This window comes from Pantherophis guttatus, chromosome 8 (assembly GCF_059756535.1).
Source record: "Pantherophis guttatus breed Tessera chromosome 8, ASM5975653v1, whole genome shotgun sequence".
In the NCBI taxonomy this organism is placed as follows: domain Eukaryota; kingdom Metazoa; phylum Chordata; class Lepidosauria; order Squamata; family Colubridae; genus Pantherophis; species Pantherophis guttatus.
The window spans coordinates 27,226,843-27,252,013 of NC_142070.1; the positions used below are offsets into that span (position 1 = coordinate 27,226,843).

General features: G+C 37.4%; 1 protein-coding gene across 2 annotated transcripts in view; it reads right to left on the minus strand.

Moving 5' to 3' along the window:
* Positions 1-533: 533 nt before the first annotated feature.
* The window catches only part of FHDC1 (FH2 domain containing 1), a 54,192-nt gene continuing 29,554 nt past the window's right edge, over positions 534-25,171 (minus strand). For both annotated transcript variants that reach the window (XM_034401442.3, XM_034401443.2), the window contains exons 5-12: positions 19,433-19,518; positions 19,246-19,346; positions 15,295-15,365; positions 15,080-15,187; positions 14,108-14,178; positions 13,450-13,567; positions 8,719-8,883; positions 534-4,593 (exon numbers count right to left, since the gene is read on the minus strand). In XM_034401442.3, coding sequence (XP_034257333.2) covers positions 2,623-4,593; positions 8,719-8,883; positions 13,450-13,567; positions 14,108-14,178; positions 15,080-15,187; positions 15,295-15,365; positions 19,246-19,346; positions 19,433-19,518 — 2,691 coding nt within the window. In that variant the 3' untranslated portion in view covers positions 534-2,622. The remainder of the gene's footprint in view (positions 4,594-8,718; positions 8,884-13,449; positions 13,568-14,107; positions 14,179-15,079; positions 15,188-15,294; positions 15,366-19,245; positions 19,347-19,432; positions 19,519-25,171) is intronic.

Below are 25,171 nucleotides of genomic sequence, written 5' to 3' on the forward strand. Positions count from 1 at the left end.
TCTCTCTCTGGTTGTGCTTTATTTGCATTGTTATCCATTGTTTATCTTTTCAATAAAAGAAAAGAAAAGAAAAGAAAAAAGAAGAAGAAGACAGGCATTGGGCACTCTTGCCTTGGACATCTCTTATCTAGCTTCACACAGCCGTGGTGGCGCAGTGGTTAGAGTGCAGTACTGCCGGCTACTTCTGCTGATCACTGGCTGCCAGCAGTTTGGCAGATCGAATCTCACCAGGCTCAAGGTTGACTCAGCCTTCCATCCTTCCAAGGTCGGTAAAATGAGGACCCAGATTGTTGGGGGCAATATGCTGAGTCTGTAAACCATTTAGAGAGGGCTGTATAAAGCACTATGAAGCGGTAAGTAAGTCTAAGTGCTAGTGCTAGAGTAGCTTAAATGCTGAATGTAAAATGGTCAATTTATCACTTAACGTATCAATTTTTTTCAAGGCATTTTATGATTAATCTTTCCACCATGGTTCTTAACTGGAATACCAACCAAAATGCTAAGCAAAATTGCAGTGGAAGAATGGAAACATATAGCACAAATCCCATAAATGGGAACTTTATTAAACTAGCAAGATAAACTCAGAAATGTATAAATGGTCCATTAAATACATCCAGTTCATTTTTACATATACTTTTATATAGAAATTTACTTACAGTTTCCAAACATGTAACATTTAAATTATTTTCTCTTTTTAAGATCACTACCATCAAAAGGTAATAAAAATCCACCACCTGCTTTTGCAGATGAGTATAAAATGATGTAAGTAAAGCCAAAAGGACAGATTACTGCATTTTATCTATGGAGAAAGGAGAACTCAAGAACCTGCTAAAATCAAAAGCAGTGATACCATTCAAAGAGCATTTACCGTAAGGAAGTTTGGCCAGCCATTCTACTGAAATGGTGGCTCAACTATACACTTGATGGCATTTTGGCAAACAAGCTGGGGATTAAAAAAAACAACAACAATTCAGTCACAGAAAAACACAATATCATGAGCTGAAATTGTAAAATTATTCATTTCAATCGTTCGGTGTCTGGGCAAATTATGTAGGACTGATGTACATATAGAAGAAAGAGTGGGAATGCTAAAAATGCTAAAAACATGGCTTGGTAACTATCATTATTTGCCCAAATATGAATATTATTATTTGCGTTTTCACAATATTTCATCAATGAATAAAATGGCAGCTGCTTAAATGAAGAGGCTGAGTAGCCACTTTCCCTATAAACCTTACCGCCCGATATTTATTTGGAAAGAGACCAAGGAGAATGCAAAATATACATTAACAGGTTTTTCCTCATTCTCTGTATCTTAGTCTGATCTGGTGTTATTTCTCATGCAGTGAACTATTTCTCTAACACTAACATACTAACACACACACACAAACACACACGCCCCTATAAGTGAAGTTTAAAAAGGAATGTTAAAACCCACACTTGAGGCAAAAGAGCCTTTTGTCATACTTAAAGAAAATTTGCACATTTCAAGCCTAGTTGTTTTTTAAAAGAAAGTGGCATCAGGAAACTGAAGGCTTTTAACTGGAGCAGCAATTCAAGTAAGTGGCATAGTTAAAAATCAATAGAAACCAGAACTGATAGGAAAAGTGCTCTGCAAAAGGTTATATCCCTTGCAGGTTTCAAGCTGCAGCATTTGTGATAGGTATCATAAATATGGCACTTATGTATACCTAAAGCTGGCAAGTTTGCACATGACTGAGACAACCCAAATCAACCATAAACATTTTTCTAACTACTACTTGTGGTTTCTGAGAGCCATGGCTTCCAGCTAACCAACTAATTTCAACACCAATCATTCCTTTTAGTATTCTATTTGTACATGCAAGGCAGCTCTGCTACAGTCATGGAGAATAAAAATTCTGCCCAGCAGAGTTTTCCCTCCTTCCAAAAGACACACACACACACACACAACTGAAGACATGCTGTATATTCTTTAGATGAAGTTATGGTCACACCCCTTCCAAAGCCAGCAGTGTTCAATTTTTATCATTTAGTAGGCCAGAAATTCCATGTGTCCAATTGCCAGCAATGGACTCTGCAATAGACACAATTATTCTTGAACTCTGGTGTTTAAAATGATCTATGTGTATTTTTCATACTTTTTGCAAAAAAAAAAAAAAAGTTCAGGACTGCATTCTCAGAAAAGCAGTGACAATACAACAACTGGCCATAATTCCTAATTCTGAATTCCCTGCCTTAATTGCATGAAAGAATTTGTCAACACAATCTTCCCCGACTTTGCAATATGGTTTTTTTTTACATGTAATTAACTCTAGTTCATCTCATCTCAAGCCAGCTAACTTGGAGATGAGTTCTTGTCTGGCAGAACACTAAGTTGAGGAAATCAGTTTTAGCATGCTAAATTCCTGAAGAGGTACTATCTCCCCAAGACAAGGGATCTTAGTTACAGCTATTCCATCACAGTAGTTTTGAAATACATTCAATTCAGGCATCCTCAGGATTCGCACAAGGTACCTTAGTTTCTATCGAATAATAAAATACAGCATGACTGTTTAGAATCTTTCATGACAAAAATAGTTAGTGCTGAGAAACCTGGTTTTCACATTCCATATTGCCAAATGATACAAATGCTTTTATGTTTTAGAAGTGATTGAATAGTTTCCCAATTGTAATTTGACTCCCATCTTTGCATTTAAGGGATCCTGATTTTTCAATTATGTGTTCCCTTGGCATAGGGTCTGCTTTAACACTAAGAAGGTCACTGTTGTCAGTGTTTCTTTTCATAATTTTAGCACTGTTGGCTCTTTTCAGTGTGCCTCCACTGTTTTCCTTTGGGTTAGACTCATCAAAGGCGGCTGTTACTTTCATTCGAGGTAGTCTTTGAGACAAAGACCTTGTGAGAGGTGGAGCTCTGGAAGGGAGGGGCAAATCCACCTTTGCGCATTTTGACGAAGAGGCCACTGTATTTCTTGCAAAACTTGGAACAGGAGCCGGTGCCTTGGGAGCTGTGACAGATGTGCTTTTGTTAGCATCCACAGGGCTCTGAGATTTGTTCAAGGAGCGGCACATTTTTGTTTCATCAGTTTTTGACTTGGGAACGTATCTGACTGGTTTGCAGCTTGGCTTTTTGAAAGAGCCTTTATGCTGAAGCGGTTCCTTCTCAAAATGGCCACCGCTTGAATTTGAAGTTCCATGCTGAAATTTGGGCTCTTCTACCGATATACTCTGCCGATACGGAGGTTTTGGCGCTGCGTCTACAATACCCCGGACAGAGTTACGCCGTGACAGACGTGTTTCAGCTACAGCCGTGTCTCGAGATGCAGGCTTAACCTCTGGTTTTTTGGGGCAACTGGGAGATGCTGGTTTAGTGGACCTAGAGATGGGTACAACTTTTCTCATGCTTGCATTTTCTGATGAATTCAGAGTTCTCACAGGTCTGGGATGATTTGGAGAGGCAGTGTTGGATTTTGTGGTACCTGAAGTTTTTTCTTTCAAGGAATTTCTCTTTGGTCCTAATGCGTCTTTGCTCCTTACCGATTTCTCCTTTGGAAAACTAGACTTATTGCTGCCGTCAGATTTATCATTAGAAAAGATGGCATTATCACCAGTTTGCAGTTCATTCATATAAGGGGAGTTAGCACCATTTTTGTTATCGATTTTATTGCCACCTAGCATTGAACTGTTTTCTTCTGAGAGATCAAGTGTCAATGAACATTCAAAATCTGATTCAAAGAAAACTGGTCCTTGAGTTTTAGTCCCTGAAATGCTACCATCTGAAGAGATGGGGCTATCATTATCAGGTTCCAGAGCTTCATTAACATAACTCATCATTTTGGCAGAATTTTCAATTGTATGAGTCTTTTCTCTATTGGAAGGATTTCCTGTAATGCCAGGAGAGTGTAATGGACCATCCTGAGTATCTAAGCCTTGCATTCCAGCCACAAAATGAACTGGAGATGAATCCTCTATATCATTGGTTTCATGAGAGTCGAACTTATGCAGTCTTGGAATATGTTCATGTTCTTCCATAGATAGGTCCCAAGGAACTGCATCACTGGATCCCACACAAGGCACATCGAACCTATACTTGTCATTATTTGACCTCTCTTGATTGCTATAGAGGTTATCATGGGAAGTATCTTCTACATGTTGAGCCTGAGATGGGAAAAACTGGTGATTGTAGCCCTTGTTTTTGGAACCTTGGTCTAAGTGCAAATGGGTGAAACTGACATCCACATGCGCCTTATTTTCTGACCATGCTACATTTGGTCTTGTTGGACAAGGATGTTCACGAGGAAGACTGTTAAACTTGTTCGGATCTTCTTCTTTTGAGGTATCCAGGAAAGTAAAGAGTTCTCTTTCTGCAGTCACACCTAAGGAATGTCGAGAGCGTCTTGTGCTGGTATTTCTGTAAGAAGGACTTTGGGGTCTTTGTTGCAAAAAGGGTAAAAACTCTTCGAGTCCTCGCTTTGTTAGTATACCAACATCATTTTCACTACTGCTTCTGCCAAAAGCACTGATATCTGCAGCAACCCACGACCGGCGTTTGTCCTCCAGCTCTTTAAGTCGCTGTAGTTGCTGAAGTTGCTGAGCCTCTCTTTCTTTGTTTTCCTGTTCAGAAAATACATATTTATAATCATGGAATTAATTACTTATTTACATTAAATTTTCCCTTATATTAATCCTCCTTACCTGTACCCCATCTTTGTCCTTGATTTTTTTAAAAACAAAGTAGCACTGTAATAATTTTCTGTCAGAATACAAAATGGTGTAATAAATGTTTTGTGGATGTCTCATTGTAAGTACGTAGGCCTAACTGCAAGTGGGTTATTATATGCTCCTCAAATTTTATTCCATTATGCTCAAGCATTCTTTAAACATTCAACTCAGTCATAATATTGTCCAGAATTCTAAAGTTGTCATTTAATATATTAAGAAAACATAAGCAAATCAGTCAAAGCAAACAGTAAAATTCATGTCCAGATTTGAATAAGTTTACTATGAATGTGAACACATTTTAAGTACAAGGTAGGATAATAATGCTTCAGTATGCTTCAGTATACTTAGCATTGTTTCCATATTGTTTTCTTTTATAAAGCATTTAAATGCTTTTAATATGATACGGCAATGTGATTCTTGCCTTTTTTAAAAAAACTGGGTTTTCTGTGCCATAAAAACACTATAATGAAAACCATTACTTGCAAGTAAAACAATGCCCTTCCACCAGTCTACACTTCACACAAACAAAATTGGAAAGCATTGATAATTCTCATGTATCTATAGGTTTGGTAGTGGTCGTCTGGGCATCCACACATGTGATTACATATTTGCACATTTAACACATTTCTACATCTTGTAAAAACATCTGATAGATGCTCTATTCCACACATATAACTTCCATTAAACCCGTTCAGATTCTAAGACTGAAACAGCAGATCTGAGAGATCTTTTGAAACCAAGTCAGTTGGAGGATGAAATGTGTGAATGCACATATAACCATTCAAAGAACTGTAATTCTTCATCATTATGTCTGTGATACACAGACATAGGTAGGTGTCTTACTTGAAAGGGAGTTTGGTTGCCGTAAGGTAAATGAAGAGAGGGGCTCCTTTCAAGAGACTGTTATCCTTGAGATCAAAGATGCAACCTGTAATACTGGATGATGAAGGAGGATGAGCCCATATATCCATGTAACACAGAGGCGGGTTTCAAATCCCGTTGCTACCGGTTTGCTTGTGTGTGTGTGCGCTCGTGGCGCTTCTGCACATGTGCAGAAGTGGGTGGGCGGAGCCTCCTGATGCCGCTGCTACCAGTTCGCCCGATCTGGTGCCAACTGGTAGCAACCCATCACTGATGTAACATAAAGAGAACACCCTAGAAGATGCTGCTAGAAGATGCTGCTGATGTTGACATTGCTGTTAAGAAGCAATTTTGGATAGCTGATTATGATTACCATTTGGAAAAATATTGAGGAAAAAGTTCACAGTTTTTAGACAAGGGCCATTAAAAGGTATGAGAACATTTCCATATTATTCAGTAAAAGCATGACAGACCTCTGGTGAATAAAATTATGTTTCCAAAAGAGATTAGAGATTTGTAAAAGGTAGACAGTGTTATGTCTAATTTAACAAAAAAAATGGATTAAGGACTGATTGTCCAATATAACAAATGTGAAATAAGATAAACTGGTAGCTATATGATCATAGGGTGCTGAAACTAACACTGAGAATGAAAGAGAAGCTCCATGTCAGAAGACGGGTAGGTGGGGGATAGAATTATGCTAAGCCTTTCCCCAAACATTTAAATCTGGGAGTTTAAAAAATGGCAACTACCTCCTTACAAATTAAAAAAAACAATCAAACAGCAACCAAATATATATTTTACTAATGGAAAAGCCAAACTGTTGTTTTACTTGGAGAAGAAAAACCAAAATAGCCCATGCTATTGTAAAGGGTTGATCTGCTGTCTATGAAAGAGGTCTACAAAAATTCCCAGAAAACCCTGGTGGAAATGTTACAAGATGGCAGTATAACTTGTTCAATCTCACTGCAAAGGGATTGCAAAAGTAAATACTCTAAACCAGAGGTCTTCAAACTTGGCAGCTTTAAGACTTGTGGACTTCAACTCCCAGAATTCTCCAGCCAGCATAGTTTAGCTGGCTGGAGAATTCTGGGAGTTGAAGTCCACAAGTCTTAAAGCTGCCAAGTTTGAAGGCCTCTGCTCTAAGCTGAAAAGAAGAGGAAAGAAAATCTAGTAGAAGACCTTGACAGTGAAAAATAGGCAAGGGCAGTTTAGCAGGTGGAGCTACTCTTAAAAGGTGACACAAAACAATGAGGTGAACCAAGATTGTCAGAATCACTAAAGTGTGGCAAGCATTCATTTTGACTTGCTGATTTTTGCCAGGACTCTAATCAGCATGAGAAAGATCAGAAACATATAAGATGGATCTGGTCTGGCAGGTGAGTGGAAAATATTGAAAATGGAATTAGTGATGTGTCATAGTATATCTGTAACATCAGGTACAGAAAAGGGGCATATTTTGTGCTATCTTGATTGTTTTTGTACCAGACTGCTACAGAACTGTCTGATATAATCGACAAAGTATGGCTTTAGAGGACAGAAGGTCCTTGAAGGATAGAAGGAAAGCCTACTTAATGAAAAGCTGGGGTAAATAGGTATAAGCCCCATTCGCCAAGACACCTTTAGAAAACATTTCAGACAAGCCTTTCCCTAGTTCACATGAAGGTAAACTGAGGTAGGTCATCAGTGCAGTCAATTAGAAGAGAACTTTTAGGACTTGGGCAGCCCCTAAATTGAATAAATATATTATTCCTGCAGTGCTGACAGGACCCTAAAGCCAAAAGCTGAATATCGACATAAATGAAAGACACAGCCAATTTTCCTGTATCCATGAGAATTGAGATCATGATTAACAATGAAACAAAGTAAATAAAATAAAATTATAATTTAAACAAGTCTTATGGAAGAAGGAGCTCAAAGGTGAATGTGATACTGCTCTGGAGGTCAAGAATAAACAAATGGCGTTCAGCGGGAACCATGCCCAGCCACATGACAAACTTTTTGCAGGGCTACCACCAAACACATTTCTATAAACTCTAGAATGTTCCAATACCTGCAAGTGGTTAGTATTATCAGCAATAAATATAAATTCCCAGTAATACATTTAAATGCTTGGGCATTCAAGCAATGCTTCTGATCTTACATCTCAGTGACTGGAGGTCATGGGAATCTAGATGGGGGAAAACAGGCTCAAGTTCAACCCTAGCAAAACTGAGTGAATGATGATTTTAGGACCACCTGGATGTAAAGAATTTCTAATTTTGTTTCTGGATGGGATTATATGCCCTAAACAGATACAATGTGCATTCTGGGGGTTTCCTTAAAATATGGCTCCTGAGTGAAGAACAGGCAATAGCTGTAGTTGTGAAAACCTTTGCACAAATTTATCTTGTATGCCAGTTGTGCCCATTCCTGGACCACAAGGTCTTACTCAAGTCAACATGTCCATAGAGCAACAAAGATGATTAGGGACTGGAGGCTAAAACATACAAAGAACGGTTGCTGAAATTGGGTATGTCTAGTTTAATGAAAAGAAGTACTAGGAGTGACATGATAGCAGTGGTTAGATATCTCAGGGGCTGCCACAAAGAAGAGGGAATCAAGCTATTCTTCAAAGCAACTTTGGAGGAAACCTTATACCATTTCAGCCAAAGATTGTCTGGGTTTTTTCCCCCTGCTTTGGATGGATGAAATTGCCTCATGTGCAATATGTTTTGTTTTTTAAAAAAAGATGTTGTTTTTAATCTGTGTATGGTTTTCATGATTGGGTGGCAATATAAATTAATAAATGAATGAATAAAGGGTAACAATACTTTAAAAAATACACATTATTCCCATGCATCTGAGGGGTTTTGTCAGGAACCATAACCATAGCCGCATATATTTGTATGGACACATATGTATTATGTACTCCAAGAACTTTATGATCTTGAGTTTTGCAGAAATAGCTCTTTCAGGAATTTGGCAAGGGTAAGAAATACAAATCAGGACAGGGCAGGCAAAGACGGATGAGAGAACAGAGAACATGGCTCTTTGGTAGCCCCAAAGGGTGTCAAGCATTATTTGACTCAAAGGATCGCCTGAGATCACCTAGTAATAAAGCAGCATGATCATTTAAGGCCAATAGATATTTCTGAGTTTTGGAGTTGTTATTACCTTAACAGCTTTGTTGAATCTTAAACAAAAATCTCGAAAGATCTGAAAGCATTCTTCCAGTTTCATAGTTTCTTTGTCTTCACACAAAAAGTCTATAAGGGCGTGTGCTTCTTTCATCAGCTCTCGTTTCCAATGGTCGAGTTCTTTTAATTCTTTAATAGCAAACTTTAAATAAAAACAAAATACATCAATTAATGATTATTTCTTACGTGCTATGCATGCAGTTGCTAATTTCAGAACCAGACTATAGCATTGGCACAACAGTTGCTGTGGTCACCTTGGTCTAGATATAACTTTTTATCCTGCCAGTCAAACAGGTTTTGCAGGTTGTTTTTTTTTTAAAGTATGGCACAAACCTGCAATACAAGTTTATACAAAACAGTAGTAGAGTAAGTGGGCACTTTATGGGCAATAATATCACTTTTCCGTATTCAACAGTATTCAACATTCAGAAATTAATCAAACATATTATACTTCTCTTCACACAACACAGATCCCTAAAGAGCTGTCTTCCCGTTCCCCTCAGTTCAGTGAAATGATAAAGAGAGAAAGCCCCTAAACACCGAAATAAGCAATAAACGCGTGAAATAAATATATTGTATCTTGCCATATAAATAATTTTAATTATTGATTGAAAGCACTAGTATTCCGTTACAGAATATTTCTCTATGAAAGAAATGGAATATAGTACATGCTCATTATTTTCCTGGCAAATATTTCATTTCATCGACAATGATGCACAAGATATCCAACCATGAAATCTCATCTGAAATTATCCCTGAGGATATAAGCAGACAATATCCTCCTCTATGTATCAAGAGCTTCAGCATTTGTTCTTGTGATTAATAGAGCCCTTTGGAACACTGGGTTTCAAACGCAGATCCAATTTAACAGACAACCAGTAACAGATATTTGATGAAGGTAAAGTAAAGGTAAAGGTTCCCCTCGCACATATGTGCTAGTTGTTCCCGACTCTAGGGGGCGGTACTCATCTCCGTTTCAAAGCTGAAGAGACAGCGCTGTCTGAAGATGTCTCCGTGGTCATGTGGCCGGCATGACTAAATGCCAAAGGTGCACGGAAAGCTGTTACTTTCCCACCAAATGTCCCTTGCATTTTTCACGCGTTTTCAAACTGCTAGGTTGGCAGAAGCTGGGACAAGTAACAGGAGCTCAGACCATTATGCAGCACTAGGGATTGCTTACAAAATGAAAGGGAAAGCCTGAAGGTTAAAAGGCATGGAGATATATAAATGCTGTTCTAAGAAAGGTAGATTATCTTAAAGTCATCAGTTATCCAAAAAGGAAAAAAAAGCTATTTCACTCAGCAAAGCAGTTATGAAGATAACCTAAAGAAAGAGTATGAAAAATTGGCTCCACCTTTCTTATTAGGTTGTTTATGAGTCACAATGAGTAGATTTTTAAATCAAGTTATTCATTCAGCATTTTTAGGAAAGATTATATTAGATGCATTTTTAAAATAAAGGGAGACCCAAACCTGGAATTAGTCTAATTAAAATTAATATGAAAATTATATGTCTGTTGCCTCAAATTTTAGGCTTCAGTATTAGCATTTTAAAAGGTAGTATTAGCACCTTTAATATGGCAGTCTAGGCCTCTTTTTAACATCAGGAAAACATGTATTTTTCTTCTGGGTCAAGGCAATTTATTTTTGTATGCAAAAACTCGTCTTTTCAGTACTAAACAATAGTGTATTCTGAAAGTCCTTGAATACACTTTCAAATTTTAAGAAAGATACAAAGTCGGCTGGAAAAGAATAACGTAACCCATAAATTTGCTTTGGAATGTTATCTAGAATCAACATTTTCTATTGTTCAAGTCTCACATGTAATCAATCTCTTTTATTGTTTGATCATTTGCTTTCTGACATATTACATATAATATACAGTATGCTTCATTTCTTTCTCTACTTTATAAAGAGACTTGATGCCCTTTGCTTTGCCTGAATTACTTAGTGATTCACACTTTTGTGTGGGCAAAGAAGCTGCTTTGCAAAGGTAAATGTTTCTTCAATTCAGGGATCAAATTCTTATCAGCTACACGTCAAACTCAGGATGCCAACAGAAGATTAACAAGGACATTAGGAAAACTTAAACATTTCTCAATACTGAATAGGTGATACAAAATCATTTGTAATAATAATAATAATAATAACTATTACCAATGAAGTACAGCAGTATGTAATGACAGTTGGCAGCTGTCATCAATGTAAACTATAATATCTAATAGTCAAAGGCTAAACCATAAATTGTCAGTTTGGATAGGTTTGACACTTATGTTCCTTTTCTGTGCTTCATATAATTGCATTTGTTGCTTACAATGTTCAGATATAGAAGGTAATGCCTACTTAAAGCTTTTGTTTTAAGATCTCATGCATTTAGTGATATTATAGTGTAGGAGGTTAGCACCCACCCCTTTCCTAGAAGAATGAAATATTTTGGGAAATATTAAAAAGGCAGAATATTATATTTCCCTGGATGAGAAATGGAGAAGCATATTTTACAGACAAAGCAGCTCCCACCTTCCTGCCCCCCCCACCCTTTGTTAATGGACCAGAGGCAGAAAACCCAATCCTTTGTCAAAGGACATTTGCAACACAATAGCAACAGAAACTAACACAATGGGCCCCATCTAGCAACCAAAACTCACCACATGTGACCTGGAAAGCACATGTGACCATCAGCCAGCAAGGCTAGCTAAGACCCCCCACCCCCTGAGAATCTGACAACCAATCAGGATACTCTTTTGGGGCCCCAAGAAATGCAAAACCAGAGAGAGCATAAAAACCCGAGGATTTACTGTATCTGCCCTTTTCTGTTCAGGAACTCAAGCCATGTGATCCTGTCCACCATTAAACCATCTTTCCAAGCAGTCTCCATGTTTCCAGTGTCTTTTTCCCCACTTGGAGCAGAACCAGAAGGAGATTTCTTCCAACAATAGTGTGATATTATACTTGGGGATCTAATTTTGTGACCATTTTTTTTTGCAATTGTTAAGTGAATCCAGCTTTCCCAATTGACTGCTTCTTGGAAAGGGAAGCAGGGAAAGTTGCAAACCATTGATTTGATAAAACCAAACTTCACTCTAAATAATTTTCCATTTATCTACTCTGTAATAATAAGTATTGTCAACTTTTTAAAATTTTACTTTCTCATATAATTTAGAATACTTTCAGAAACTTTACTTAATGTGTATATTTAATGTGTTATGTGAAACTAACATAATGTAAATACCATCAAAGACGTGAATTTGGCCTCTTATTGGACCTACACAACAATGGGTGTTTCAATTAACTACAGGTGGTCTTCGATTTATGGCCATTCATGAATGACAATTCAAATAATGACAACCTCAGAAAAAGTTAGTTATGACCTGTTCTCAGTTACAACGGTAACTCTATAGTCACAATTCGAATGCTTGGCAACTGATTCACATTTATGATGATTGCAACATCTTGTGGGCATGTGATCATAATTTTGCAACCTTCTCTGAGTCCCTTTGCCAAGAAGCAAAGTCAATTGGGAAAGCTGGATTCACTTAACAACTACAGTAAAATGGTCATAAAATTATGTCCCTAACTATAATATCACTAGATAACATGGGATCTTAATTAAGACAAAGGCTCTAAGTAGGTTTTGCCTTACATATACGAACATTGTAAGCAACAAATTAAATTATATGAATGACAGAAAAGACACATAAGAGTCAACCCTATCCAATGTAAATGTTAATAGTTTTAGTAGCTATTACTCATAAAACAGCAAAACAAAGCATTCATAAAAATGCTATTCATAAAAAGTTATAGACTAAAATCAGTGCTTCATTCTCCTAGAAGTAAATTAATTCTTTATCTCAGAAAGCCTCATTTTATAAGACTAATCTGAGAAGCATGATGTCAATTGTAAAAATTCTTGAGTTTATAAAATCCAGTAGGACATCAGACTGATTAGAATATACTAATGAATATTAGAAAAGCAACATCTTATCTGAGACACATTAGGGTAGCATTACTCTAATTACTAATTTAGAAAATCAATAAGACGCTAATTCCTGTTGTTCAACTATTCTGTCCTTTCTATAGAAATAATGAATAAAATACTAAACAGACTTTTTAAAACCAGGATGTTTAAGATAGTCTATAATGGAAGAACTTTTAACAAATAAAATCTGAGATTGTAGGAAAGAATGCTTTGATCACCAGTATAAAGGCAAACGGATAGGTTCAATTGCCTTAAGCATTATACTACTTGGCTTTCATCAAATTGAAACAGTGGTGCAATTAAATGTTTCTACTGAGTTTCAGACTACATCAGCTCAAAGCTACTGAAAAAAACAACAACCATCAGCTTCCATACTGAAGTGGTAATATTTGTTAAGAAAAGAAGCCTTTTCAAACCATTATTTTTTCCGCAAGCAGAGGAAAGTGGGTGGGCAGGAAATACCATTGATCAACCAGTTAGCACTGCTTGAATAATAGGCACTTGACACAACCATTTCACACAAATTAAGAAAGCATACCCTTGCAGGACAACAATTAACAATTAAGTCGCTTTGACTGTGAAAAGCAACCTCTTAAAATGCCTACAGAATTTTAGCAAGATTATCACTGAAAAAGAGAAACAAGGGGTTTATTATTTGTTAAGCGCACCAACTGAATTTAAATTATGCAACTCAATATATACATGTATAAAGAACAGACATATTTTGACAAACCTGAAGGAATCCTTCCATCTGCCGAAAGAGTTCTGTGTCCCGGCGAATACTATCCTTTAAAGATTTTGTCTTTGATGACAGGGAGTGAAGTTCAGTTTCAATATTTTCTAGGGATATCCTGCAGAAAAACAGTAATTTCAGTCTACTTTGGAAAAGAGCACTTCCCCATTGAAATGTGAACAACTTAAAACATACTATTTGCTAATAGGACACATTAGTGAACAGACAGAATCTAATTAAGCAAATCATCAGTCAACATTAAGTTGCACCATGACGTTCACAACACAAGTCAATGTATTTGCATCAATGTAATAGGAGTGTTACGATTCTGATTCTTAAGTGGAAGGATACAGTGATGGCAAGCTGTTAAATAATATGATTGTTACACTAAACCTAACTTTAATCAGCCCATTCAATTGGTTTATAAGTATAACTCAGTAAGCTTTAGTAAGTTAACCGCCACAAAAAGCCCCCTTAAAAATCGCTGCATTCAACCTCTAAACAGGAAAGCTGCATATATCATTCTTTTTGCTGTGAAAATGAAAACAATCTATAGGAAATATTTTTTTAGAACTCAAATTTTCATGCCCAAACTCTGCATACCAATTTAAACGCTCTGTGAAGAAAATAACCCAATGTTTACAGTTTTCTTACTTACCTTGCTGCTTCATGAACATGGTGCAATTTTTCTGAAAAGGTTAGAAGAACTTTATCTTTCTTTTGGGCTTCCTGAAATAGACAAAACCCCCAGTAACATTTCATTTCATTCAACAGCAATCAATGTGGATGTTTCACCACGGCAGTTAAGAGGTTTCCTGCTTTAAACCTGGAGACTGTGTATTTCAAAACTTCATTTAAGAAAACTGATAAGGTTCAATCTTAATTGTGGACATGTTTAGAAAGACTGCGTATAGTCTACCACTGAATACAATCATTTTGCAGTAGGGAAGACCATTAGACAAAGGCCGCATACTAATGCCTTTTCTGAAAACGAAAACAGGTAGTCCTGTATTTGGACTTACGACCACAGTTGAGCCCAAAATTTCTGTTGCCCCATTTTAAGACCTTTCTTGCAACAGTTGTTAAGTGAATCACTGCAGCTGTTACGGTTGTTAAAGTGAACCTGGTTCCCCATTGACTTTGCTTATCAGAAGGCTGCAAAAGATGATCACGTGACACCCCCCCCGACACTACAGCTGTCATAAATATGAGTTAGTTGCCAAGCGTCTGAATTCTGATTGCGTGACTATGAGATTGCTGCAATGGTTGTAAGTATGAAAAATGTCATAAGTCGCTTTTTTCAGCACCGTTGTAATTTCATTAAATGAACTATTGTAAGTTGAGGACTGTCTGTACAACATTTCCTGCTTAATCTCTTTTTTGTCCTCCCTCTGGATACTTCAAATTAGCTGTTAAACCAGTGTGCAGGGAAATATTAACAAAATCACTAAAATGAATACTAAATTTTAGATTCTCAGGAGCATATAACAAACTGAGCAAGGATTAGAAAAAACAATTTGCTCCTCGATTCTGCAGCCCCTATCTGTCCCATAATAATATCCTATCCATTACCTATTCCTTCTGCTTAGTTGTCTATAGTTTGTTATCTCAGAAACGGCAATTTACATACCAAAGCAACAAAATGAAGCAGATTCATCCCAGGCTTGTTTGCTTTTGTATCTGCCAACTTGAGTAATGAGGATAGCTTGAAGCCAACTGCATTGCCAGCGCAGCCTCCCTATGCAGAAGAGCGGAGGGGGAGGCAGAAGAGATATGGGAAGTCAATCCACAATGCTTGAAATTCTTTGCCCTACTCGCCATCTGCAAAGAGGCTAATCCACTTACTGCATTCATAATATTCCCAGCCTGAAGCACCAAGTGCAATATGGCATGCAACTCTTCACAGCACATCAGCTCTAGAAAAAGACACAAGAAGTATTATCCAATGGGCATTTGTTTAGGAAGCAAAAAAAAAAAATCTATACTTTGCACATTCAATTTATCTTATTTTTCTTAGAGGAAGCTACGCTAAAAGTAAAAGCGTAGAGCTTAATTTAGGGAGGGGATATAAATCTAATTCTTGGGCAAAAATAAATATAATAAACAAATATTTTTTTTAGCTGGAGCTAAAGAAAACCTTATCAGCTGCCTTCTTTGGTCGATCCTTGGCTAATAGTTTTTCTTTAAAGTTTCTTCTGAACTCTGAAGTTGTACTCTATAGGATGGACCTCTGCACAGCAGACAAGGAAAGCAAAACTTTTAGGCTCCATCTTCTTTGCTACAGCTTATGCCATTTAATAGGGTCTTCTAAATATGAGAATTTGGGAGTGGGTGGGGGTATTGGAAGGTGTGATACTGTGACCACAGTATTTTTTTAAACTCGTTGTGGGGGTTGGGATTGGGAAGCACTGTGCTCTAGTGGTTCATCTCCTTCAACAGCAGTTGTTGGATGGTAGAAAAATGGGAGACACACATTCAAGGACCCTCATGTCATGGCTCAATGTTCTCCTTTTTTGTTTTCAACATTTACATGAAACTGGGTGAGGTCTTCCACCAGTTCAGGGTGTGGTATCATTAGTATGTATGGTAATAATACCCAGTTCTACATCTCAACCCCCGAATAGCAGAGGTGAAGCATTCAATACCTTGACCCAGTGTCTGGAAGCTGTTAAGGTCTGTATGGGGTGGAACAGATTTCAGTTCAGTCCTAACAGGGCTGAGTAGTTGTGGTTGTTTGGACCCCCCTACGTCAAGGATATTGGGTCTTGGATGGAGCTGCATTTCCCCACTCAGTACTGGTGTGCAACTCAGAGGTCCTGGATGAACAGCTACTGCTCAAAGAATGAGTGGCAGCTGTGGTCAGGAGGGCCTTTGCACGATTGATCCCTTTCCTCAATTAGGAGAACCATCAGAAAGTCATTCGTGCCATAATCATTTCCCACGCCTGGATTATTGGAGTGTATTCTAGATGAGGTTGCCCTTAAAGATCACCCAGAAGCACCAAGATGCAGTGGTGCAAGCAGTGCCCTTCAATGTGCCCATGTGTTGTCACTGTTATGTAAGCTGCACTTGCTGGTGTTTGGCTTCTAAGAGCAATCCAAGGTGCTGGTTATTACCTATAAAGCCTTGTATGCATAGGGCCTATATACCTGGCAGACTGCTTATCTCCAACTGTTTCTGCCTGCCCAGTACATTCCCATCAGAGTGGGTGGACTCCAGGTCTCCTGTATCAAGTACTTCCATCTTGGTAATCCTAGGAAGCAGCATACCTTCTCTGTTGCAGCCTCCACCCTCTGGAACATCCCTCTTCTAGAAATTAGGGTGACACCCTCTCATATGGGGCTCCAGAAAGCCTTAAAAACCTGGTTTTGGTTCCTGAGCTGAGCTGATGCTTTTGTTAGAAGAATATTTTAATCTGGACTGACTGTTAACTTAATGTTTTTGCTGGTTTTCATTTCATTTTAATTATATTTAGTTTAGTAAACCCCTAGAGTACACTGGAGAAGGGTGCTAATACATTTAAAAAATAATAAATTTAAATAATTATAATTTAGCACCCTTTTCTTTGGAATTACCTATATGTTTCCAAGGTAGCCATAAATTGGGCAAGACACTTCCTGAAATACCGTGGTCTCATGTGATGAAGGGCTTTAAAGGTGAATACAACACCTTGAATTCACCTAAACTAAAAATCTTAAAACTGCCACAATTTGATAATCCTCACTGAAAGAAGTAAGGTTCAGGTAAGTGTAGCAAGTTGCACCAGTTCACCAGCCACTGTTTTGTTTGTGAAGTGCTTTTCATCCGTGGCATGGATTAAAAGATTTTGAGCAGAACTTGAAATGTGACCACCTACATTGCAAATCAAACTGACCGGAAACTATAAAAGGATGTGAAAAATGGGCCATGTGTTGGAAACCTGAAAGAAAATCTAGTAACTAGAAAGTATCAATTAGTGTATTTTACAAGACAGGGCCATTACATTTTACAAATCAGTCTTCAAGTTACAATAATATTGTGTTGTTCTGGTCATGAGTAAGAGAAAATGTAAGGCTTTCCCACTTCAAAAAAATTCAGACTATTTGTATTGTATTCCTTCATAGTAATCTCATACATTAGGCTAAAATGAATAATGGAAAAATGGAAACATAAATTGTTCATCTAACATCAAAGTTTTGCATAATATATACTAGTCCTTAGCTTTATAAACAAATACGCCATAATTAGAAATTCCAAACTGAATTTGTCTCAATTTGTGCAAATGCTCCTTTTAAGTAGATGTGTGGAAAATAACATCTAAAATATTATTTCCCTGGATTAAATATTTATTCCCCTATAATAATGTTTGTCAATCTGGGCTACAATGAGTTCCATGTATGAAGGGATATGCAGAAGGAAAAATGAATTATGGCACACCACAGTCCTTTTAGGTCAGATGTCAAGAGGCCAACTGCTAATGGGAAAGTTCTACTCTAAGTGAAATTACATATTTTATAGTCAGAGGACCAACATATTGGAAATTGCCAGAGGCTGATTAACTAGAGTAACCTGAGGAACCCCTATGCATTTAGATGTTTCTGCATAGCTAATGGTCAGACAGAATCATTCCTCAGCCCAATAAATGTCCAAGTAGCACAACAGATTTAAGCCAGGGTAAGTATTTCTGCCAATCAGCAACAGAGATCAGAGAAATGCAACACGATTAGATCTTAAGAATCACTGGGTGGTTTCATATATTTTTCTAATTCATACTGTGATTTATATGGTGCAAGATTTGGCAATCGCTGTGATTTGCAAACTATAGTTTAGCTTTTTGGGAATCCAGCTTCTTTTAAGTTATTCACTATCAGCACTAGGAAGTCATGTCATAAAGTTATTCAATAAACCATGACTAAACGTACTGTAGCTTTAGTATTGGTCTAAAACCATGATGGCGAACCTGTGGCACGAGTGCCACAGGTGGCACATGGAGCCATATCAGTGGGCACGCGAGCTCAGCTCCGGCACCCATGCGTGTGCCAGCCAGCTGATTTTCAGGCCTTCTGGGCCCACCAGAAGTCAGGAAGCACACTGTTTCCGGTCTCTGGGGGGGAGGGGAAGGCCGTTTTTGCCCTCCCCAGACTCCTAGAAAGGCTCTGGAGCCTGGGGAGAGCAAAAAACGGGCCTACCGGGCCCACTGTGCCATCATGTGCCAAAAATGGGGGGAGCACAGGGACGCGGCGCATAGAATTATGGATGTGGGCACACATGTGTGTGACCCCACCGCGCTCCCCCCGCTTTTGGCACGCAATGGCAAAAAGGTTAGCCATCACTAGTCTAAAACCAGTGACTACCTATCTGCACAACACAATGATTTTCATTTCGATAAATTAAGCACCATTACTCAGACATAATAGCATTACAACAATGAATAATGCATAAAGGAAAAATGAACGCACATTTGTGCTGTTCCCAAGATTTAATAAGATTATTAGAAAACTCAGTGTTATGCAAAGTTTTGGAAAAGAAAATTATATGATATTAAGAAAAGCAAAATCAGAATACAGGAAAATAGAAAAAGGGGGAAATGATTCTATCAACTTCAGAATACATCAAAAATTGTTATACACAAACATACACACTTGATTGATAACATATGTACATGGCGACACACACCCTTATGGAATGTGTCAGAGCTAGCTTCCTTCTTTAAATAGCTAATAGGTACCTGAAATTCCAGATCTCATCTCTCTAGTTAGTTGATTAACCTGCTAAGAAAAACAAGATCCTAATGCATGCTGCAGCATGTTTAATTACCCTTTGTAGCCATTTTTATAATTGTCATGTTTTTCTGCAGTGAAGTACATGATGGAGAAAATTCTTTTTTTAACACCATTGCTTCAATGCGCAGGGAATAGCTGAAAATAAACAAAATAAATTTTAGAATTGTGATGCAAGAAATAGTGAATTTAGGGTGAATAACAAGGATTGAACATTTCCTTACTTTGGCACCTGGATTAGCATATACATAAATGAATCTGCTTGACATAGTTTTGATAGATCGCCACTGAAATCCTTTAATTTCTTTACCTAGAGGGTGCAGAATAAAGAAAATAAATAGATTAAAATCAAAGCAAAATTTTAAACAGTGAATTTAAGAGTCACCACAGTAAAAAAATTATTTTGAAGTTAATATGAAAATAGTATATGCCATCTCCACACTATTTAATATTTGGATTGGAATATATGTTATGAGATACTATTATTTAAACCTCGTCTATTGTTAAGGGGAAAAGAAATGATAGCATGACTACATTTTTTGTCAAGAAGTTTCCAGGGCAGAAAAAAGAGGTGATGTATCAGATGGTTGCTTCCCACATTTTCCTGTAACATCTAATTCCAGCTCAGGATGCTTTGTTTAATATTGTTGCAAATGATGATAGCATTCACCAATATTATGTCTCCAAATCTATGAAAATATTATTGTGTAAAAGTTCAAAACAAGCAACTGTCCTTCTAGGAAAAAAACAGCCTGCTTTTTCACAATAAATAAATTAATTTGACTTCTTATAATCACTGAAAAATTTTGTTTAGTAAACATCAGATATAGAACAGTCTTCAAAATCTTTGCCCAAATGCAGGATAATGTACGTACACCTGGAGGTTAGCAGCATTCAATGCTATGAAATAGCATGACAGGTTGCCAACTCATTAGCACATAAATAATTAAAAAACAAGTTGTGTCTCATTTCTCTCTCTATGTTTCTCCTTTAGGAGGGCAATTCTTGGCCTCTATTCAAATGAGATGTTTCCTTCATTAAGGATTTCTTTCCCTTGACATAGTTTAGAGTCTAAGGGTGGGTTTAACATGAAGAGAAAACTATTTTTAAACCAAATAAAATTCCACAATTTGCAGGTGGCTTTACTCAATAGGTATTGCTAGCCATTTAAGGGAAGATCTGTCATACACCACGGTATTTGCCTGAAACATATTACAAATAATGGGATTTGTAATTCAAACATTTAAAGAACATCAGATTGAAGAAAACGATCTGGTTTAAAGATATTTCTAAATTTACAGCACATTAAAAAAATTCTGTAGCAATTAACAATTACTATGCCACAGAGACAATAACAAAATCACTCCCACATACTATGTAAATGAATGTAAACATATTATGTGTAAGTATTTATGAGACTCATCTGAATATACAGATTCTCTACATCTATGGCACTGTAAAAACAATGCACTTGCTAAAAACAAGGTTATCATTTTTGTGAAGTAAAATTACAGCCACAACTGACAACAGTGATGAGAGAAAGTTGCGAACCTTTCTACCATCCCTGTCACCAGTTAGCAGTTAGAGGTATTTTGATCCATTTCCCTCTACAGAACTGCTTTAACTCATTAAATTAAAGCAAGATTGTCTTACATGAATCTCTCCCTTTGGGTCATGCCACAATGTATGTCATGGGGTGTCAAACTCAAGATCTCGGGGCTGGATCTGGCCATTAGGGTACTTAGATCTGGCCCACAGAGCCGCCCTGGAAGCAACAAAGGACCGGCCCGCGGTGCTTCTGCCAGTGAAGACAGGCTCCCAAGCTCCGTTTTCGGCTGCCATGGCCTCCTGCAACCCTCTGCCAGTGAAAACATAGCTCGGGAGGGCCGCGTATGTTTTCACTGGCAGAGAGTTGCAGGAGGCCGTGGCAGTTGAAAACGGAGCTTGGGAGTCTGTTTTCACTGGTAGAGCGCTTGGGCCACCACAGGCGCCCCCGACAGGAGTGACATTGGGGTAGCCACGCCCTCCCTGGCCGCACACACCTGCCCCCCCAAAGTCAAACAGAACCCTGATGTGGCCCTCAATGAAATCTACTTTAACACCCCTGATGTATGTATTCCATTTGGGTCAAGATCAGATATTTGATTCAGCCATTTCAAAAGGAGAAATTTATTCTGTTTCAACCACTGTGTAATAAGATTTACTTGGGTGTTCAGGACTGCTGTCATATTACATGACCTAGATTCATTTAAGCTTCAGCTCACTGATCTAGATGCTCCCTTGTAGAATTTGCTGTTACCTCAAAGACTGTGAGCCATTTAAATTCCAAACAACCCAAAACATTCCCACTGCAATGCTTCAGAGCTGAGGTGAGTTCTTTAGCTGGAAACCAGCTAATTTATTTTCCCTGCAAATATAATATTTTTTCATTAGTGTCAAAACATCTCACTTTCATCTCATCTGGAACAGAGTGTTGTTCCAAAGGCCTACTGATCTCTGGTAAGTTTAAAATGTGTAACAACATGCTTTCTGGACAATAGTGGTACCTGCCATGCTCACCATTGCAGTGTTTTCCTTGTGGCCATTAATATCATATAATACAGAAGTATCCTACGGACCCTATGACCTTAGAATTATTTAGAGTATTGAACATGGGGTGATTTTGTTGGATGACCTTTTTTAATATATATATATATATATATATATATATATATATATATATATATATATATATATATATATAGGGTCCATATATATATGCCGCCCTTCTCCGGAGACTCAGGGCGGCTTACAATGCGTTAAGCAATAGCCTTCATACTTTTGTATATTTATACAAAGTCAGCTTATTGTCCCCACAATCCAGGTCCTCATTTTACCTACCTTTGAAAGGATGGAAGGCTGAGTCGACCTTGAGCCTGGTGAGATTTGAACTTGCAGTAATTGCAAGCAGCAGATGTTAATCTGTTAATAGCAGTGCTTTAGTCCACTGTACTACAGGCTCTTAACATTTGGGGACGGTGTTGTATTTTGTCCATCTATGTACTATTTTCCTGATAGTGGATTAACGGAGGCCTTGGATTACCTATGACACTTGATTGATATCTGGTTGATCAGAACAGTTGACTGAACTTGTCGCCCTAAGAGAGCTGATTATCCTAGGGCTTCATATACATCTTTCAACAAAGCCTGAATCTGTCAATGAAGACATGACACACTACAATGTTTGAGTATTATTTCTTTAATCCTCTCTTTATCTATTAATTGGGCTTAGATAAAGCTCTAATGAAACTGCAGGTCACAGTCCTGACAGATTATGGATAGTTCCAAAAGGTTCACTATTTTTACCACAGCGTGCACCTCCATAGCAAGGACATTTCAAAAGGTGTAAGGTGCAGGTATGAAACAAAATATTATCAATTTTCATTCTTCTACAGCTCCTTACACATAAACCAGTTTCACAATATACATTTTGTGCATGTAATGAGGATTTCTAAAGCTGTGAACATTTGGAGTGTTACAAGAAAAGAGAGAACTACTTCAAGATGACCCTGCTGCAGTCAAGCAAGAGCTTCAAGGGCATTAGTTACCTTTTGTTATTTGTTTAATTGCCTGTGTTTTGTTTCATGGATTTTGTTACTAGAGCATGGTAGACAGGGCTGTCTCTTTTAATATTTTCAGCAATTGTTATGCCTTCGTTTTGTGCACAGCTCAGAGTTCACTGGAAATGAGTGGCCAATAAACTTAAATAATTAAATACTGTATAGAGCCTATACTTAATTGCCAGTACACAAAAATCTTTATTCAAAAAAGTATGCATCTAATACTTTTAAATATTATTTTTAAAAATATTTTCAAAGCTGCAGCAACCTTGTAGCAACACTTCCTTTCCTGCAAGTGTTTGAAGTCAAATCCATATTTGCTTTATAAAACTTCAGCAAAACACTGAAGCTTTTCAAAGATGTTGCGTATATCACAAAACAAATTTGCACTTCATTTTTAGCTCGTGATATTGATGTAGCATCTACTGTCATATAAAAATCCATATATTATTGAAACAGCATTGGAACCATCCACAGTTACAATCATATTATACATGTAATATGTAAGTTAAGTCTTTGGAATATAGCAGGTTCATCATTAAAGATATGAAAATACATGCCAGGTAGAATTTAATGATTTTCAAACAGGCATTTTTCTCTTTACTCTCTGAATTAAGAAAAGTGTAATCCTACTCTTTTCTAACTTTTACTTTGTATGTTGTTTAGCATAGGAAGTATGACTGAAACATTAAGATAGATCAGCCAGGAAGGTAATAGTATAGAATAGTAGTCTAAAGGGAGGGGAGAATTTTGAAACAGCCCATAGGTCTTTACTTAAATAGTACAAGATTATGTCACATTCAAAGAGTTTCTATGTTCTGTCGTTCAGTACAATACAATCTAACTTCTTTGTTTCACTAATACCCTGTATTACACGACTATTTAATATTGTTTATTATTGATTGAAGAATAACTGTGGGAGTTCAGCATGTTCAACTGATATGGTTGAATTCACATATCAGGCAAATCAAGGTTTGTTTTCACTATGATTTGTTGAGTAAATCCAATGACCAGATTCAAACATCATAACAACCATAAGTAAGAGGTATATCTATTGCAAATATGATTTAGTATAATATTTGTTTATGAGAAAGATGACTTGTTTGAGATTTCCTGGATCATTCAAGTTTGATTTTGCACCCAAACAAACTTCTAATCATCTAGTAATGCAAGACAGCTATAAAAAAAAAGAGTGGGGAGAAACCAGGAATTGGTCAGACAACCCAAAACTATGTTCCTCATCTCCAAACCCAATTCTAGCTTATTTAGCAACCTTGTTGAAACAGTGCATGTCACTTAGCATGGTGTGTGAACAAAGCCATTGTATTTGACGTCTAAACATTCCCAGCTTTCTTGTATGCCAATTTCAGTACTTCTTAAAACCACTGGGAGATGAAGAGTCATTGAGTGCCCAATTCTCAACTTCACAGATCACTAATGAAAGAGACTTTGTTACTTAAGCAGATGCTGTACAGAACAGCTACTTGAAACAAGAGAATCAAGCTTTCTACTTAAACATAGGAAATATTTCAAGGATTTAAGCTGTAAATTAGGCAATGCAATGACCTACTCTAAATGAAAAAATCTGTATCAATGTAAACTACATTAAGTAGTGTGCATAAACAACAGTTCACAAATGTAATTACCATGGGAACTGCCTGGCCACTTTTTAGTAACCCTTCCTATCCTAACCCTTCCTTCCTGTGCTTTAAAGCAGGGGTCTCCAACCTTGGCAACTTTAAGACTTCTGGACTTCAACTTCAGCAAAGCTGGCTGAGGAATTCTGGGAGTTGAAGTCCACAAGTCTTAAAGTTGCCAAGGTTGAAGACCCCTGCTTTAAAGGGCAGTCAAGACCTTGCCGCCACCCTGAGCCTAAAATGGGAAGAAGGAAATTTTTAAATATCTGACTTTATGCTATATTTTAAAAGACATTCCTATTCTCCGTAGAATACTGAGTCAATATGAGACTTTCTTTTTAGTACAATAATTTACTGTGTCTTATGAGTCAATGCTGGCAAAATTTGAGACTGGTGGTTTAGATTTATGGCAAAGTGTGAGGTGCCTTACACAAAACTTGCTTTCTCCAAAAGTGTGACACCGAGTAGAAAAACCATACAGTTAAATGTTAACATAAGAATTTTTTGGGGGGGGGGGGGGCTTGAGATTTTAAAAAATTGCCTTGTCCTATATGGAGTCTTAACAGCAGCCTTAGCTTGATTATTAACATGCCAGTTTTTACTTTGCTCAATTTTTAACTTAAAAATATATATATTTGTATCAAAACAAAGTGTTGTTGAAGGGAGATTTCGAGATGGATACTTTCATACTTCTAATGTGTCTGCAACGATGTGTTCAAGTTCAAGC